Source organism: Canis lupus, chromosome 5 (genome assembly GCF_048164855.1).
Source record: "Canis lupus baileyi chromosome 5, mCanLup2.hap1, whole genome shotgun sequence".
NCBI classification, from domain to species: Eukaryota; Metazoa; Chordata; class Mammalia; order Carnivora; family Canidae; genus Canis; species Canis lupus.
Genome location: NC_132842.1, coordinates 48,664,879 through 48,683,399, shown reverse-complemented (window position 1 = coordinate 48,683,399; position 18,521 = coordinate 48,664,879). Strand labels below are relative to the sequence as shown.

Below are 18,521 nucleotides of genomic sequence, written 5' to 3'. Positions count from 1 at the left end.
TGACTAAGGACACCTAAGTAAATTAATGCATTACAACATAATAGTTTCTAATTGGTTGATTAACTTAGATGCTCTTCTTTTTAAAAAAATAAGAAATAAAAAAGAAGCCTTTATTCTATTGTACACATAATCATATATAGATACTTTCTATATATGTATATATTTAGAATATTTCTTTAAAAAAAAATCATACCTTTGCAAAGAGCAAATTAAGCTGCTTCCCTGATCCGTGGTACCCGCCCTGGGAAAGGAACAGTTTAACCTGTTCTTGAACCTGCTCTTCATCTAAGTGCCAGCAGTTTTCATCATCTATACTAGCACCTGCTGTTGGATCAGGAGCACCTAGAAATAGAAAGAAAAAATAACACATATGCTAGATAAAAACTCTGTGCTAAAGGGCTCTGATAATAAACTTGAAAAGAATTAAGATTCTGCACTTTTTGCCTATACACTTTTTAAGCCAATCTCAATTTCAATTATACATACAAATTTATGACTGAAAATAAATATAAAAATCATTCTCTTATTTTCAAGACTTTCTTGATTTTGTGCTAAGCTAAAATGCAGATTACTGTAGAACTAAGATATTTTCTTTTTTAAAGATCAGAAACTAAACCTTTGGAGATGAGTTTACAAGTTCTCTAAAGAATAAAAAAGTCACAAAAATGTCTCCTTATAAATACATGATGTTTATAAAGCTCTACTGTGTAGGATATGTTAGGAAAACGTTTTTCAAAGACATGAGAAAAATGTGAAACCAAGTAAAGTGAGCAGAGTATTTTTCTCTTTACTATGTTAATTCAAGAAGCTTTCACTGCTATCTGCTGCTGAATAAACTACATGCTGACATAGTCTTTAGTTGCAGAAAACTGAAGATTAAAAAGGGAAATCAAGCCACATGGGAACAGGCAGCGCAGCTGTTGTACTAAACCAGGTTGTAGTATCACCTTGCCAAACGGCGTAAATATTTTATTGCTGAAGTACACACAAAAGATGACAGCTATGTCATAAGCCCTGTGTGTAAACTACCTTAGAAATTCAAAAATTATCCAGATACTTTGGCAGGTAAAAATTAAATTTCATTATTTTTAAGAAATGGTATTTAAGGAACATAAAAAAAATTTAAATCTAAGAATTTCATCAATAGTGTTTTATCTCATCAACCCTTAAAAAACACACTTATAAGTCTGGTTTTACATTCCTTTTCTTTTCTTCTAATGATCTAATAAAGCAGAATGAATTGACCAAGGAAATAATCACTAACATCTGCTTAGAACCAGGGTCCATTAGTCCCTAAAAGGAAAGCAATGAGTCCGTGAATCTCCCTGAAAAGGTGTGCATTTATTCATTCATCCACTGAGTCAACATATTTAATTGAGTGCCCTCTGCTAAAATTGGGGAGGAAATGGTGTACAAAATAGAAAGAATTCCTGTCCTCATATAATTTACCATCAAATTATTTTTGACTATGACCAACAATAACAAATGCAATTTACATCAAGCCCAATATATGTATGTATCTGGGTGTTCATGTGATTGACATATATCTATCTTTATCTGAAGCAAAAGTATAATGAAAAAAGACCCTTACTATAAGTGAAAGGGTCTGATATTCTGTTATATTTTTTAAAAGGCGTATCATAATTTTAAAACTGATTTCATAACTCATAATGGATTATAGCCCACTATATGAGAAACACTATTTTAAGTGTATGAGATAAATATCAATCTAGTAATCACACATATATAAATATATGATAATAACTGCTCAAAGGAAGAAGCCAAAATGCCAGCAGAGTTTATCAGAAATCTCTGACTTGGCCATGGATTGCCAGGGTAAGCACACCTTGAGGAAATGGAAATTGAGCTGAGATTTGCCTTAGTAGACTAGAAATTAAAGGAAAAAGGAAAAGGAAGAAATGGGTCTGGATCTGAGACTAAGAACTTAGGCAGAAGTCTCAGGCAGGAAGGAACACAGAACACGAATGAAATAAAAGACAGTCCATGTCCATACAACTCAGAAGTAGAGGATGAGGAGAAGACAAGTATAAGACAATCCTGGAGAAGAAGGGCTAGACCTTGAGAGCCTGGACAAGTGAGGAGCTTAGTTTTTTTTCTTCTGTAAGCATAATAAATGGGAATCACAACAAAGTCATCATCAGAAGAATGAAATACTCTAGATCGTAAAAGATATTTTGTCCTAAGGTGCATCAATTACAACATTCCTACAATGGAATATATTCAGCCATAAAAACAAATTTGGAGATTCTCTTTGTACTACAATGGAAAAATCTCCAAGATATATTGTGTTTTTTTAAAAAATATATTTAATTTACTTATTCATGAGAGAAACAGAGAGAAAGGCAGAGACACAGGCAGAGGGAGAAGAAGGCTCCCCACAGGGAGCCTGATGTGGGACACGATCCCTAGACCCAGGGACTCTAAGCCAAAGGCAGACGCTCAAGCACTGAGCCACCCAAGCATTGCCCAAGATATACTGCTGAATGGAAAAAAAACAAAAAAAAAAACAAACAAACAAAAAACAGGCTAAAGAAAAGGATACAAATATACCTTTTATGTAGATAATGAAGTTTTAGAAAGAGCCTATGTATTAGTATTTCGTTACACTTGCATGGAATGGGTAACCTCAGTACATGAGGGAAGAAGGCTCTTCACTAAACACCTTTTCATAATTTTTAAAATTTCAGAACCGCACAAATATATTTAAATACCAAAAAAAAATCTCAAGTGTAGAGGATGGACTGGGAAGCAAAAATACATAACAGTGAGGATGACACATGCATGGTCTGTACAAAAGATGATGATGGCAGCTTGAAAACATCACTGAGAACAGAAATGGAGAATCTGACAGGAATTTGAGACATAAAAGCAATATGACTTGGCAATGAAGTGTGTATGTGAAATCTGGAAGATCAAGGGGTTGAGAGATGGATGAAGTTTGGGGTTAAATAACTGGATGAGATACTGGACAACTCAGTAACACAAAGATCAGAGCACAATCAGGTTGGAGGATAGGAGGGGCAGTGTTTAGGTCCTGACTTCAGTTTCAGACACGGTAAATTTAAAGTACAGCCAAAAAGAGGAGAAAGGTTTTCAAGAAGGGAACTGGATATTCACAGGAGGCTCTACAGGGCAAGAACATTTAAGCTAGAGCCCTAAGGAAAGCCAACATTTAAAGACTAGGAAAGACTAGGAAAGAAAATGAGTGAGGATGGCAATGGGAATGAGTGACCTGTTACGAAGAGCTGGAGAGACTGGTTCTTCCAGAAGTAAGGCAGAAATAGTCATTCCAAATAGGTATTAGGTAAGTAGGTATTAAAGCTCCAGAGAGCAAGGATTATAGCTGCCCTGCTCACCACCACTTCCTGACACCTAACTAGTTTTTGCCTCTATCAGGAATGAAGTAGGGGGAAGGAGGGAGGAGAAAGATCTGTGTACATTCCTCCCCTGAGAAAAGGATCCCTACCAAAAAAAGAACAAGTACTAAAGCATCTTCACATACATTTATCTCATTTTCTCCTCACCACGATCCTAGTAGTAAGTAAACATTATGATCCCTATTTTACAGAAAGAGAAACAGGTTCAGGGTAATTATGACTTGTCCACAGCTACAATGCCAAATCCATCTTCTGGTTCTCTCCCCTGCTGAAGAATACACCCCAGAACCTTGAAGCTAAAATTGAGCCAAGAAGGTATCAAAGCAGGCATTATCAGGCATAAATCAAACAGAAATATAAGGATACTGGGATGTTTGTGAGCATTTGTTAGCACATTTCTCTTTCACAGGAAGACCTAAGGACACACAGTGCTATTAAGAGTCAACTACTAGGGCTACATCTGTATCCCACAGGGACTGGGAGCCTGTAATACAGCCCATCCCCATGGTTCTAGAGACAGACACACACATACAAATGCACAAAGACAATCTAAATACATCAGAAGAGACTTTCCAAACAACTCATCTATATGCTCTCAACTTTCATATTTAAGCTGTTCCCAGTATCTTGCTAAAATCCTTCTGGGAAATCTGACACATGCTTCTTTAACCTCCTCATAGGGAAAATTCTGACAAGCTACTGATGATCCACACTCACTGTTCCTTCTAATAACCTGAGCTAAATAAATTCAATTTCTATCCTCACAGTGGTTATTTCCCTCAATTCTCTACTGGGGACTGAGGGTCAAGACCTACAAGGAATCCTGCCCACAAAGGACTTGGATGGGGACTGACTGTCCTATGTTGTAGTACAAGGCATGCTACCCTTCCTCCTTCACTGCTTGGGTCACAACCATCTGAGACTTGACTTTTCTGTTTGGCACATAAATATTCAAATATTTTAAGTAGATTTCAATTCGGTTTAGAGAAAATTCCACTCTCCTTGGCCTAAAATGGCAAAGGGATCAACACTGATATATTTTAAAAACTTCAGAATATCCTCTTACTTTTGTTCATACTAAAAAAGGAAAATGTTAAAAAGAATAATCCTGGAATCACTTTTAATTGGCTTGAAATATACAATGCATTTTTTTCCTTAAAATCCAATAGGTTTGAAAACACTATCCCATTTTTGTTTAAATATGATAACTTTTTAATTTTCTTTAATGGATCATTTAATTTATACACATACAGATTTTTGTTCTTGCCTAGGTGTAGGAAGGTATTTACAGCAAATGCATAAATACATGAATAATGTTTCTCAAGTTAAGAAAACCAAGGGTTTTATGTTTTGGGGGCAGGAGGAGTATGGTAAGCTAGTGTCAGAATTAACGTATTTCTTAAAGAGTATGGGGGGAACGAAGAGACACTGCAGAGGGAAAATGGCCCATAGATAAAATTTTACTGCAAATCATTCAATAAAGTCTACACATGAGCTGAGAGGATATGTGGGGTTCCTAATTCTGGATTAGAATTCTCAAGATTTCAGTTCTAGGCACAGGTGGGAAAACTACACGTCATCCAGCAAATCACTTAAGCTCCTCAGACCTCCATTTCCTCAAACCTAAAATTCTATAACGTAGTAATAAAAGATTAACTAGGTGATAAGAATTAGAAATCTTCCCATGGGAGTGTGTAGAAAACATCCTCCCTTAGTTTAACTATTTAAATCTTAATATGTCTTGATTATATGCATGTAAGCGTTGTCTAAGCCTTGTATAAAATGTAGATTTGCAAAATTTATTTCCACTTATTAGTGGTTATCTATAAACAAAGACAAACATTCACATTTAGCTTTGAGAAAGGTATGCAAAGAAAAACATTATTCATGTGTTTATACATCTGGTAGTAGATATTCCCCCAAGTTGGGCAGGAACTAGAATCTATGTATGTAAATTAAATGGTCCATTAAAGTGTTTTAAAACCTATCATATCTTTTACCCTTATTTATATTTATAATTATAAATGCCATAACTTTTACAACTGTATAATTAATCTTTGTGAGCATTTTATGACCAAAGCTTAATTCTACAAAGTTTCAAGCCTTCAGGGAAAGTGAAATTATCTGATTTAAAAAAAAAAAAAATGTCCAACAGTTTAACTGTCTCTCATTCCCAGCTAGGGATGTGTGAATTTCACTTACCCTGTACATTGGTTATGACTATATCATAGGAAGACTGCAAATGGTGAATTTGTGGACATGAAGGACCACTGTCCATGTCCTTGGCTTCCTCTGCCTACTACTTGCTTTGCTTCTGATTTAGTTTTGATTTACCTCAATACCAAACTCCCGTACCCTGGGAATTCTCAAAATTAAGAGTATATCAAAATTCCTGAGGCACACTGTGAAAAACAATGGATACCCAGGCACCACTTCAGAAATACTAAATCCGAATCTTTGCCAAGGGGGTAGGAGGATGATCCCGTATTTGGAGAGAATGTTAAGCATGGTGGCACATTGTAGATCTTCATACTGGAAAGTATTCAGGCTCCAGAGGCATCAGACACCTCTCCAGCGCACTGAATAAGGTATATTTAAAACACACTAAATGAATTATCTGTCTCATGTCAAGGAAACAGCTGCGTCTAAGCATTAAGCAGCACCAAAGCATTCTGCAAATTTTAAACTGAGAAACCAAGACACATTCACAACTGGCTTATGCTATGTTTGGTATGTAGAATTATTCACAGCTTTGGGTTCTAATAGAGAACTTAATGCTTTCTTTTCTTAATCTGCTGGAAAACAAATCAAACAAAAAAGAAATGAAAGGCTTTAGTTTACCTCCTCATCTTAACTGTGACCTAACTGCTTCAGTAATACAGTTATCCAAATAATGCTTTAACCATTTATATTTATGTATAAGTGGGGGTTTTTTGGTTAAAATTAAATGGTCAATTTCAGTCTATAAAGGCAGAATGCAAGGCAATGTCTACACTGCAGGAGTAATTAATTCAGCCTCTTTTAGGGGGCCTACAGGAATGCCATTGCCTAAAGTTTCACGGACCACTGTTAAAGCCAGGAAACATTAAGTCTGTGACTTACAAAGTCACCAGTATACCTGTCTTACAAGCTGAAGGCAAAATCCTGACATCAACCACAGGCACCGAGATGGGAAAAGGCAAGGCAGCAAATTTTAGTGATAGACTCAAAAAAAAAAGATTTTCATTTTATTCTTCCTTAAACCCTCATTTTAAAGTAGTGGCTAATGCCTTCATTTCGATTTACAATTCTGTGATAGCTACAACACTCAAATCCTTCCTCACCTTCCATTCTCTGTGGCCAGCCTATATAATGTTACTGCAATGACAGAAGTGTGATGTCCTCTGCAGGAGCTGTTAGAGACAGCCCATCTTCTTTCTTTATCTCAGAGGCTACTGACAGGGGGAGCCCTGGCATGTGCTAGGCTGTGCTCCCTCAGTAAGCCACCTTTGGCATTTGCCAAAGAGGTTAAGTAAATAGCACTGTCAACAGCATAGATCTCAAGGGAATTCACATAGGCCATCACAAGGTTTATAGCTCCTCCTATATCATTTTCCTCTCATCTGACTTTCTCATTTCCTACCATCAGTGAACTTACCTCAAAAGTTCAATAATAAACTATTCATGTACAGAAATGATGTCTTTTATATGGATGAAAAGCAGTAAAGCACTTGAACACTCTCCATGCTCATTTAAAAATGCACAGTGTAAACACGAAGTGCATAACAGGTAGGTCATTTTCTATAACTTAGCTAAAAATGTATTACTCAGTACACAAACATAAATATTTAAATGCAAAGTTCTCAGAAAGTCTTATTTTTATATAACCCAACTCTTCAGATTCATTAAATCTATGTTTGCAAGCTTCGAGAATAGTTTGCTCAGATTATTTTTTAAAATGTTGTTTAAAAACCGGCTTACAAATATTTTCCTCAACTATCTACCACTGCCCTGAAGACTCATGTCAATGGACTCCTCACAATGTCAGTGATAATGACAATTCAGATTTACTTCTTTAACCTTCCTGACCTTATGAAACAGGTACTCTTTTTTGTCCATGTTTTACAAATTAAAAAAATGATGTCTGAAGAGATTCAGTTACCTGACCCCAGTAATAGAGCTGAGAGCAAAGGTATTGTCGCTTAGGCTAACTTCTAAGCTCATCAACACTCTGAGGGTCTCACACTGAGAGAAATTTGTGGGGGGAGATGGGAACAAACTCCCCCATTTGTGGAGGAGACAGGAACAAGCTCATGGAGCCAACGTGAAGAGAAATGTGAGGTCAGTTAAAGGACAGAGGACTGGTGAGGAAACGGATCACAGCTGGTAGCGATTCTTTGTAAAGCATGAGAGTGAGGAGTGTCAGAGATGACTACAGTGTGTGAGGGAAGGCATGATTTGGAGGTGAAAAGAAAAAGAATGAAGGGTATTGGGCTAAAAGAAAATCGGTTGTCTCTGTTGTTACCCTAGCAAATTCCTCATGGGTCAGAAATGTGATTCCTCTAAATTAAGACACCTAAGTTCTAAGATTACTTTGGCTGAAGTGAAATGTTTTTTCATGTGAAGACAGTCATGTATGTGATTGTGCATTCCATCAATTTTGTTAAAAAAAATTTTTTTAAATCATGTTAGAGAAATATCTAGTTTCCGTTTAAATGTAAACTTAGTGATTTTTGGAGGAAAACTGGGCAATAATTACTCAAAAATGCATGTTCTACTTGTTCTGGCATTTCTATTACTAAGAACCTATTATTCAAAAATATTTGCACAAATTTAAACACGTGTGCACACATACATACACACACACAGGATAGGTACAGCAGTACTGCATATGGTAGTGAAAAAACAGAAACAACTTCAAAATCATTCAGTAGGTTAATGGTTAAATATACCCATACTATGGAATACTATACAACATTTAAAACAGTAATAGAGCTGTTTTGTAACTAGCCTAAGATACCCATCATATATTACGAGAAAAAAGGCAAAATGCAGAAAAATATTTTTAATTTTTTAAAAAAACTACCTATGTGTCTTCATAAAGAAAGCTGTCTCAAATAATACAAACCACCCTGTCAGCAGTAGTTGCCTTGGGGGGTAAGAGAGCTGTTGGAGACTAAGGAGGGGAGCTATGGGAGAAGGAGCCAAAGAGGATCTGTTTTTTCATCTTCATATAATTCTATACTACTATACATTTTCCCAACATACTTTTTTATTTTATTTTTTTCAACATACTTTTTTATAATTGATTTACATTTCCTCTAAGTATCACACTGCTGCACTTTAGGAGAGCAAATTCAATTCTCTCCTACAGGAGATATTTGCAAATTGTATTAATCACCAGTAGATTTTACCTTTTTTCACCAAATGTCAATGCCTGAATATTCTATGATAGAAAGAATATGCTTGTAATAACCAAATTCTCTCCGTAGGATACTTGTAAAAACTGGTTGCTAAATCAAGCCCAATTACAATGAACACGACCATCCACGGGGAAACAAAAAGGAAGAAAGATGTGACATAAGGCCTCCATCAAACAACTCCAACTGTCACTCACTGCTAGATTTGGAACATGCATGTGTACAGGAATAAATCTCCAAGTTCCCACTAAGAACAAAATGGAATGAAAAATGACAGTGATACTTTTCATTTAACAAATTCCGAGGACCTAATGTTTCTAAAGTACTGACCTTAGGGAAGCTACTAAGATACACAAGTCATAGTTTCAGCCAGTCCTGATGGAGTTTACAATCAACTAAAAATAAGCTACCTACACAACAAACACAGGACTGCTGAGTAGGTCTGCTTGTTTGTTTGGAATCTCTAAGAGAGCCTGAATGGACTGATATATAAGATGGCTGGGACACAGAGGCATTTCGAGTCTAAGTTAAGCAGGACTGGCAGGCATGAATGGAATTTATGGTGTTGGTTTTATTAGAACTACACTCAAACAAATTGAAATGTCTGATGAAAGAACAGTACATAAATGCACACATGGGTAGAACTACAGGAGGTGCACCTTTGCAGCATGATACTAGATGCCTCCTGTGTCTCTGTAGAACTATCACCACCAAAGTCATAAAATCAGACGTGGAAGAGACCTTACATGCCATGGGTCGACTGCATCGGACACAGGCACGTATCTCTTTTACTTCTGGCTGACTGAAATGGTATTTCTGGGCACGTGACGACCCTGAAATCAGGGAAGAGTCTAGCCTACTTTTTGGAACTGGTCCAAGCTCTAGGAGTGAAACGGCCACTGAAATAACACCCTCCCCGACCCTGCTCCAAGTCTGGACCAATGCCAGCTTTCCCTCAGTCTATCTTTCTTTGTGGTAATGTGCCCAGGACAAGCTAGCTCATGGGTGGAGGTGTCACTAAACAACATGAAGAGAGAAAGGAGAAGAAAAACATGCCAGAAAGTCAGAGGAAAGTAAGATGACTTCCGACTCTGATATCCATCCCCCAACTGGTTTCTTCTCTCTTCTTTGAGTACTTCTAATATCCCAAACATGAGGTAAACTCAGTTATGTTTTATTATTATGATGATGATGATTATACACGTATATCTTCTTAAAATTGTCCCAATGCTATTAGAGGAAATCATGACCATTTTAAATGAGAAAAAATGAGTCTGACTCAAGGCCACTCAGATAACACAAAGTAGAGACACTACTGGACTCTATGCCTTCAGATTTTAAGTTTATTTTTTTTAATTTTATTTATTTATTCATCATAGTCACAGACTGAGAGAGAGAGAGGCCCCAGATTTTAAGTTTAATGTTCTGTCCCTATACCATGATTTACCAATCTATATAATACATCTCCTTTAATAGGAAACATAAAGGACCAGAAAAGGCAGAGTTAACTAAGAGTGGACTAGCACTTGGAAATCAGTAAATTTCTAGAGAAGTAGTTAGCAAAGATACCAGCATCTTTTTTAAGAATGTGGAAGTTAGCAAAGATACCAGCATCTTTTTTTAAGAATGTGGTTTTATTAGAATATAAAACCAAAAGCAAACAATTTTGCTGAAAAAAAATGCGAAACTACAACCAGTAATCTCCTTGGAGAGCCATTAACATCAACTATCTTACAGCCACTATTTAGCATACAGTAGCTAGTTTTATAATCTAATCAAAATTACGTGGGGGAAATTTTATAAAAACACAATGAAATGCAAGAAAAAAAAGTCTACTGAAAAGGACTGAACTATTACAATAACTAAGTCTATATATTCCAACTACCTTCACTGAATCTGTGACCTTGGATGTCACTAACCCATTCTCTTCAGTTTTTTCCTCTCAAAACTACTATAATTATAAACTTGCAACACCAAGCTGATAAGGAAACTGTTAGGAATAATGCACCTGATATTGTCTTGAAAAAGCTTTTAATTCCTCAGAATAAAATTCTTGTAAAAATAAAATATTTCAGAGTAGACTGACCCTACAGTGCCCAACCCCACATATACTTTTGGCTGCACAAAAACTTAACTACTAATAGCCTACAGTTCACTAGAAGCCTTACCAATAATGTTGACAGCGATGAACATGTATTTTATGTATTATATACTATATGCTTATCATAAAGACAGAAAAAGAAAATATAAGAAAATGTGTAATAGAAAATACATTTATAGCAAGATACATATATTTTTTTTATTTTTATTTATTTATTTATGATAGTCACACACAGAGAGAGAGAGAGAGAGAGGCAGAGACATAGGCAGAGGGAGAAGCAGGCTCCATGCACCGGGAGCCCAATGTGGGTTTCGATCCCGGGTCTCCAGGATCGCGCCCTGGGCCAAAGGCAGGCCCCAAACCACTGCACCACCCAGGGATCCCCAGCAAGATACATATATTACTGAAAAAATCCAGATGTAAGAAGAACTGTGCAGTTCAAATCCAGGTTGTTCAAGGGTCAACTGTAATAAGGAAAAGCAACCAACAGAATCTTAAGAAGTATTAGGATGCGTTCACAAGTAGAACAAATAACCCTACTGTTATCAACATAGTTTGTAATTATTTACAAATTATGATTTTCTTCTAAAAAGGATTTGGATAAGATAAACTTCTTTGTCTCTAAGATACCTATTAAGATAACTGAAATCTAAATCCTATCCGGACTGTATTTATATAGCCAAGTAAAAGTAATTCTTCTCCTTAAAAGAAAACTTAACTCTTACCAATATTTGTGTTTAAGAGGACATCTTTCTTCTTAAAGGAAACACACACACACACACACACACACACACAAAGACCATACAAAAAAAAAGTACTGCTTTAACAGTCTGGAGAATGCTTTGGAGGTGTTAGGAAGCTGGTGAGATCATGTAGTCAGATAACTGCAAAAACACTTTTAATCCCACCCTCTAGTAAGTCATCAATCTAACAGTTAAAATAAGACCCTCCAGGGAGCAGACTCCCCATTCTGTCACTTAAGGTCATGGCCTACTTCCTACCTCTCTTCTTTTTACCACTTGTCACATTAGGATGGAAGGCAGGAAGGGGACTCATGTAATTGGCCCGCTGCCAGGCTAGGAGCCAATCTGATGACAAATTAAGTGAAGAGGAAGCGGGTGGGATAAAGTGCTCAAGTTCCCTGCTCTCGTGAAGCTGCTTTCATACAAAGGTATTTGAAAATCACATTAAGCCTAAAAAGCTAACCTGCATTCTGTCCTTGCTATTTCCTTAGATGACTTTTTCTTCTAATTTTAGAAACTCTGAAAGAACTATAATGTGATATGAACACTTTCTTGCATCCAACTTTCAGTGACATTGATTCATTAGTCTTACTATTTCAACATGGAAATGAATTTTCGAAGCTATTAGATAAGAAACTCTGGGGCTACTGTTCTTCAGAACAAGGAAGACATATGCAGAACAAACAACTGATTGTTGATGTGGACCTCTGGTTAAACTGAAACTCAGAGAATAATATAACCCTATTCAGGAAAAAAACAGAACACATAAAAGTTTAAAGAAACGATATATCCTATTCTTCTGCCTCCACTGAACAATTTAATAAGAAGCCACAGATAGGCTCCTGAGAAATCTCAGAGATGACTGTTAGCTGGCCTGAATTTTCACAAAGGAACAAGATTGAGGCAGGTGATAGGACAGAGCAGGAGCCTACCTGAAAAAGTCCTTTGAGTGCATATGCTTTTGGTGGGTCAAAGGTACTTCTGTGCCACAGTTGTTTACAATGCTGTTATTTAACAATGGCAAACTCTACCAAGTAAAATGCTTTATCCACTTTAATAAAGTTGAGCCTAACATGGGGAGTATTAGAAGAAATATGGCTATATGGATGTTCCTCTGACATAAAAGCCATTTTAAAAGTATCTTACAGCACCAGGAGACTTGTAAAAGAATGTTCACAGTAGCTCTATTCAAAACAAGATCCATCAACAGCAGAATGGACGAACAGTGATGTTCTCCTAGCTAGAATTTCTAGAGTTGTGCTGTCCAATAAGGTAGCCGCTAGCCACATGTGGCTATTAGGTATTTGTATTGTGACTATGCTGTGGTTTGAAATATACTATAAATATAGAACAGACATGAGATTTCAAAGACTTAATATGAAAAAAGAATAAAAGAATAAACTGTCAATTCTTTGTTGCATTCATATTTATGAATATTGAGATATATAAAACATTATTAGATTTACTGGTCTCTTTTTAAATAGGCTACTAGAATATTTTAAATCAAACATGTGGCTCACATTATGTTTCTATTGGACAGTGCTGCCCTAGAACAATGAAAATGAATGACCTATAGGTACATAAAACAATAGCATAAATCTTACAAACATGATTTGAATTAAACTCAGGTAAAACTAAAACTAGTGTTTAATAATGTCAACAACAAAACACAAACCACCATGGAAGTGATTACCATAAAAACCAGGCAGTGGTTACTATGGGGAAGAGAAAGGAGCTTGTGATAGGGGATATATGGAACCCTCTCTCAAGTGCGGAGAGTAGTCTATTTTTGGGACCTGGATGTTGGTTCACTTTATTAATCTGCATTCATATTTTATGCACTTTTCTACATGTTTTATCTCACAATTTAAAAAGTTTTCAAGAAATAACTTTAAACTTGCTTTCCTTAAACATTTGTATTAACCAAAGCAATTAATGACTTTGAAGAAACCTAAAAAAAATAGAACTGACTGGTCCTAGATCTCAAATCAATATAACCAAAGAAATGAAAAATGTTAGGCTCCAGAGGTGCGTAGTCATCACTGTGTTACGTTCTTCCATATATTTTAAAGTATTTTAAAAATTATGTCTAAATGTTTTTAAGGCACTGCAACCTATAATTTAACCATATTATTTATCCTGTGTTAATGTGCCCCATGAAATAGGTGGTGGGCATATTTCTGACAAGTTGCACATATATTCTTGTAAGTCAACATATTTGCAATGTACAAAATAAGGAGCTGATCAATGTGTTTACAAATAAGTGAGATACTGTGTTCAGTGTAGAAATATCCAAAAGAAACCATTTTTGAGATTTCTTATACACAATGATAGTTATCTCCTAAATTCTCTCTGAACAAGTTGTAATATTTTTCTAAAATTAATTTATTTTCTTATTATGAGGCATCCTGACAGAAATGTCCTACTTTGGGAGTGCCTGTGTAGTTCAGATGATTAAGTGTCCGACTCTTGATTTCACCTCAGGTCATCATCTCAGGGTTGTGAGACTGAGCCCCATGTTGGGCTCTGTGCTGGGCATGGAGTCTGCTTAAGATTCTACCCCTCTTAAAAAAAAAAAAAAAAGATTCTATCCTTCTGTCTCTCCCTCATCACCCTCTCTACCTTTCTAAAAGAGGGAGGGAGGGAGGGAAGGAAGGAAGGAAGGAAGGGAGGGAGGGAGGGAGGGAGGGAGGAGGGAGGGAGGGAGGGAGGGAGGGAGGGAGGGAAGGAGGGAAGGGAGGGAGGGAGGGAGGAAGGGAGGGAGGAAGGGAGGGAGGGAAGAAATGTCCTACTTTGGAAAACAAATTTTAAAAGAAATTGAAAAAAAATCTGGAGTATATGCAAGTCAGTTTACTGACAAAGGCTCAAAAGGTGAATTAAATGACTAAGTCAGTATTTCCCATAACTAATTTATCTAGTATTTGATGAAATTTTACCAAATGAAATAGTTTAAGAGCCAAGCTTTATTAAATGAGAAATTCTTCTGAGCACAAAAGGCTTGGTATTCTAGCAGAATACACACAACACTTTGAAAGGAATGTTTTACAATGCAAAACTAAATTTAAAAAATCTCTCTCAGTTATGTCCATTATACCTCAATAATAAAAAATAATTTAAAAAATCTTTTTAAATCTCTCTTGGTTACCTAAGAGCAATGCTGATGACCTAGATTCACATTTAATTCATTTTTATGCAGAAGAACTTTATTTATAAGTGAAAAAGAACACAGTAAAAAAATCTACAGAATGAATGTCTGTAACTCACCGTGAACTTGGTTGATTTCTGAATTCTGAGAAAGAATTTCATCTGCTAATTTCTGAGCAGTTGGCAAAACTTCCGTGTGGTGCACTGTGATCAAATACTGTACAAACTTTTGTAGTTGGTCTCGATTCATTTGAAAGAGAGTCTCTGAAATGGGAAGATGGAGTTTGACCTGCTCTGGCTTGCGGATGCGGTATAGAGACAGCGCCACAACATGAGCACAATAAAATATGTCCTTGTTTCCACAGCTGCAGGTCACTGAGGTAATCTTGCAACGATCAAAGCTGATGGCCACGTTGCAAACAGTTTCTGGCTCCGATTGTATTGCAGGTTCTGTCACTGTGCCACTCAAGTGGAAACCTGTGTGAGAGAAAGGAAGGAGAAAGTTTAGCTGCTGCATTCAGATCCTATGAAGTACTTCTAATTCTTTGAAACGCACAGTACTTGACAACTGCAAGAAAAAAAATTTTCATTTTCAAGTAAAAACATCCAGGCCACTCAAACATCCTCCCTACCTCCCCTTCTTGACATCTTACAGGTAAAAAAGGAAATGGTATTCCGCAGACATACTCAAGTATTTGATACACCAAAGCAAGAACACTAATAGCAATACACTGCCATCAAACCTATAAGAAGTTGTTAGATCACAGCTAATAAGCCATGATTACTCTGAATCTGTTATATAACTGACAAAAATCAGTGGTTTTCTTCCCTTAAAAAAAAAAAAAAAAAAAAAAACCCTTTTCAAAGTAGGGTAGGCCAGCTTGGCTTTCTGCTCAACAAACTCCTCCCTACCCTCTACCTTTATTCTAGGCAGCCACTAGCATCCTCCAACCAACAATGCAACTCTGGAGTGGGTCTTTCACACAACACTGATCAAATTTCTTTATTTAGTAAGTCTTTATGTAACGTGCATAACACATGCCCCAATACAGCAATGTCTATGAGCAATGTCTACTGGTGGAACTGCAAAAGCCCATCAAAGCTCATTCAAACCACAGTCTGAGTAGCTCATGATGAGCTACATGTTTAAACATGCTTAAACATATTCACACACACACATGAGCACACAAAATCACCAAGCGGAAAGGGGCTTTACAACTTAGATCTACACACAAATCCTCCACACCCTCCAGGACTAATAATAGCCATGTGGCCACTGCTTATAATGGTCCAGAGACACTCACTGTATGAAGAGCTTACAGCCAACTGAAAATTGCCTCCCACCACACTGCCTATGTGGCCAGGGGACAAAACCTCCTCACTACTTTGCCATAAATATATGGAAAGCTAATTCTAAGTTTTGCTGTTGTTTTGGCACATCCACTTAGTTCCACCTTCCTCCTCTGACAGCCAAACTCGGAGGCAAGAGCTGAACCTTAAGGAGATCACTTTGGGAACCTCCAGGAGAGTGATCTACCTCAAGACTTTGGGTACCCGACAGAAACCAAAGTTCAAAATGAAGCCTCTGGCTCTCTTCCAGCTTTCCACTATCTATGCTACTAGAATAAAGTTTATGAAGCAGGACACGGTCTTAATTCACAAAGAGAAAGATCTTTACTATGAAGGAAATCTGAGAGGGATGGTAGGTGCAGGACAGGAGACTGACAGCTGATGATGCCTAAAATTCACATGTGAGACACTTGAACCCTACGTATGGTCTCCCCCACGGGATGATAATCAGGGCAGAGAGTCGGAAGAAACACTACTCACTACTCCAAGGATATCTTTCAGAGTAATATAATTTCATCCTAATAATTTGTATTTAGTAACTTAGTGGAAAGAGAAAAGTGTGGTAATAATTTTACCAAATTAATCAAATTAAAGAGAACAATCCCTAAAAACAAGTCACTAGTAAACTTCATGATAAAAAACCTACAGAATTGTAATACGATAACTTTACAAAGAGATTATATCCCTGTTTCAGAATGAATATTCCAGTCTCTTTTATCTCTTTCAGTCAAGAAGTTTTTGAATACAACAATTAAAGATACATAGTGATGTAAAATCATATTTTTTAAAAAAATTAACGTATTTTCCCATGGGGGAAAAAAAGTCACAAAAAAAGGTAAACCCCTAAGAAAATTTCAAAAGTGAAGAATAATAAGGGCAAACTTATCTTATTATATACCAGATGCACTATAAGCATCCAGTAATTAGAAATCAATGGGACAGGCACAGATTAAGATAGAAATAAAACAAAACAAAACAAAACAATGGATCATAAGAGACAATTCGAAGAGTCCTCAAGTATATTCTGTACATTTAGTGCAAGGAATCTCTCAACATTTTCCACCTGTAACATACATATATGTATACAAAGAAACCAATTGTAAGGGCAGCCACAGCAGCACAGTGGTTTAGCACCGCCTGCAGCCGAGGGTGTGATCCTGGAGACCCAGGATCGAGTCCCATGTCGGGCTCCCTGCATGGAGCCTGCTTCTCCCTCTGCCCGTGTCTCTGCATCTCTCTCTGAATGAATAAATAAATAAATCTTAAAAAAAAAAAAAAAACACAATTTTAACTATGGGGAAAGATTTATCATAAATTGACTGTTTATAAAATTGATCTCTCCAGCTTAACACTATCATCTCTCTCCTGGTCCACCAAAGTCAACATCTTTGTCTTTCCATGAAAGTGATATTGGAGAACTTCTCCAATCACAGGCTAAGCCAAGACAATTGAAGATCCAAGAGTTAGACTAGTTAGTATTTAGTCTGTAAGGGTATAACATAATAGGTGCTTCAAAAGAGACTGAGTTAAATACCAGAGAAGAGGCCCTAAAGAAAAGTGATGAATCCCTCAAATAGTTTTGCAGGAAACTGTTTTAGATGTTTAAGTCAGAAAGAAAGTACACTGAATGCTGCTATAATGAAATTATGCCAAAGGAAAAACTCATTACTCAATTTCATTACAACAAATATTTACTATTCTCATATAGTCTTTTAAAAAGCAAACTATAAAATACTGTGACTTCCAAAACTATTTAATTCAAGAGACTGTGAGAGCACACATAAACATATACATGTCTTACAGAGTAACACTTCATTAATCTGATACCATCAAAGATTAAGACATTTCATGAATGTTCATTTTCCAAGAAATTCCAGATTATCTTTCAAACACCCAAACTCCTTGAAGAATTCCAACCATTTTTCTTAGAAATATTTCTAAATGCTGTATGTTGGTAAATTGAACACCAATAAAAATTATTTTATTAAAAAAAAAAGAAATATTTCTAAATGTAAATTAAATACTACCCTGCCACCCTAATCAACTGGACCCATCTGGTGCTACCAAGAGAGTGGGCAACACTCCCTATAACAGGCAACTGCAGGTGGCAATATTTTTAAGTGGGCTTTTTTTTTTTTTTTTTTTTTTACTTTTCCCCACTTATCAGCCTTCCGAAGGACTCCTCTCCTATGTGGCTAGTCTTTTTCATGGAAAATTCTTTGTCCTCGGTCATCTGCATCTCTTATTTGACTACCTTGTGGCAACTATTAAACACTCTGAGGCTTATTTGTTTGGGGGTTCCCCCTCTTTACTTTTAGATTGGGATGGTTGATGTTGCTAAAGGCAACTGGCTTTACTTTAAATACAGGAAAATTACATACACACC

General features: G+C 36.5%; 1 protein-coding gene across 1 annotated transcript in view; it reads right to left on the bottom strand.

Annotated features, from left to right (window-relative positions):
* ZSWIM6 (zinc finger SWIM-type containing 6) overlaps nt 1–18,521 on the bottom strand; it is a 194,030-nt gene that overhangs the window by 54,055 nt on the left and 121,454 nt on the right. Inside the window, exons 2-3 of the mRNA XM_072826598.1 lie at nt 14,906–15,262; nt 194–342 (exon numbers count right to left, since the gene is read on the bottom strand). Coding sequence (XP_072682699.1) covers nt 194–342; nt 14,906–15,262 — 506 coding nt within the window. The remainder of the gene's footprint in view (nt 1–193; nt 343–14,905; nt 15,263–18,521) is intronic.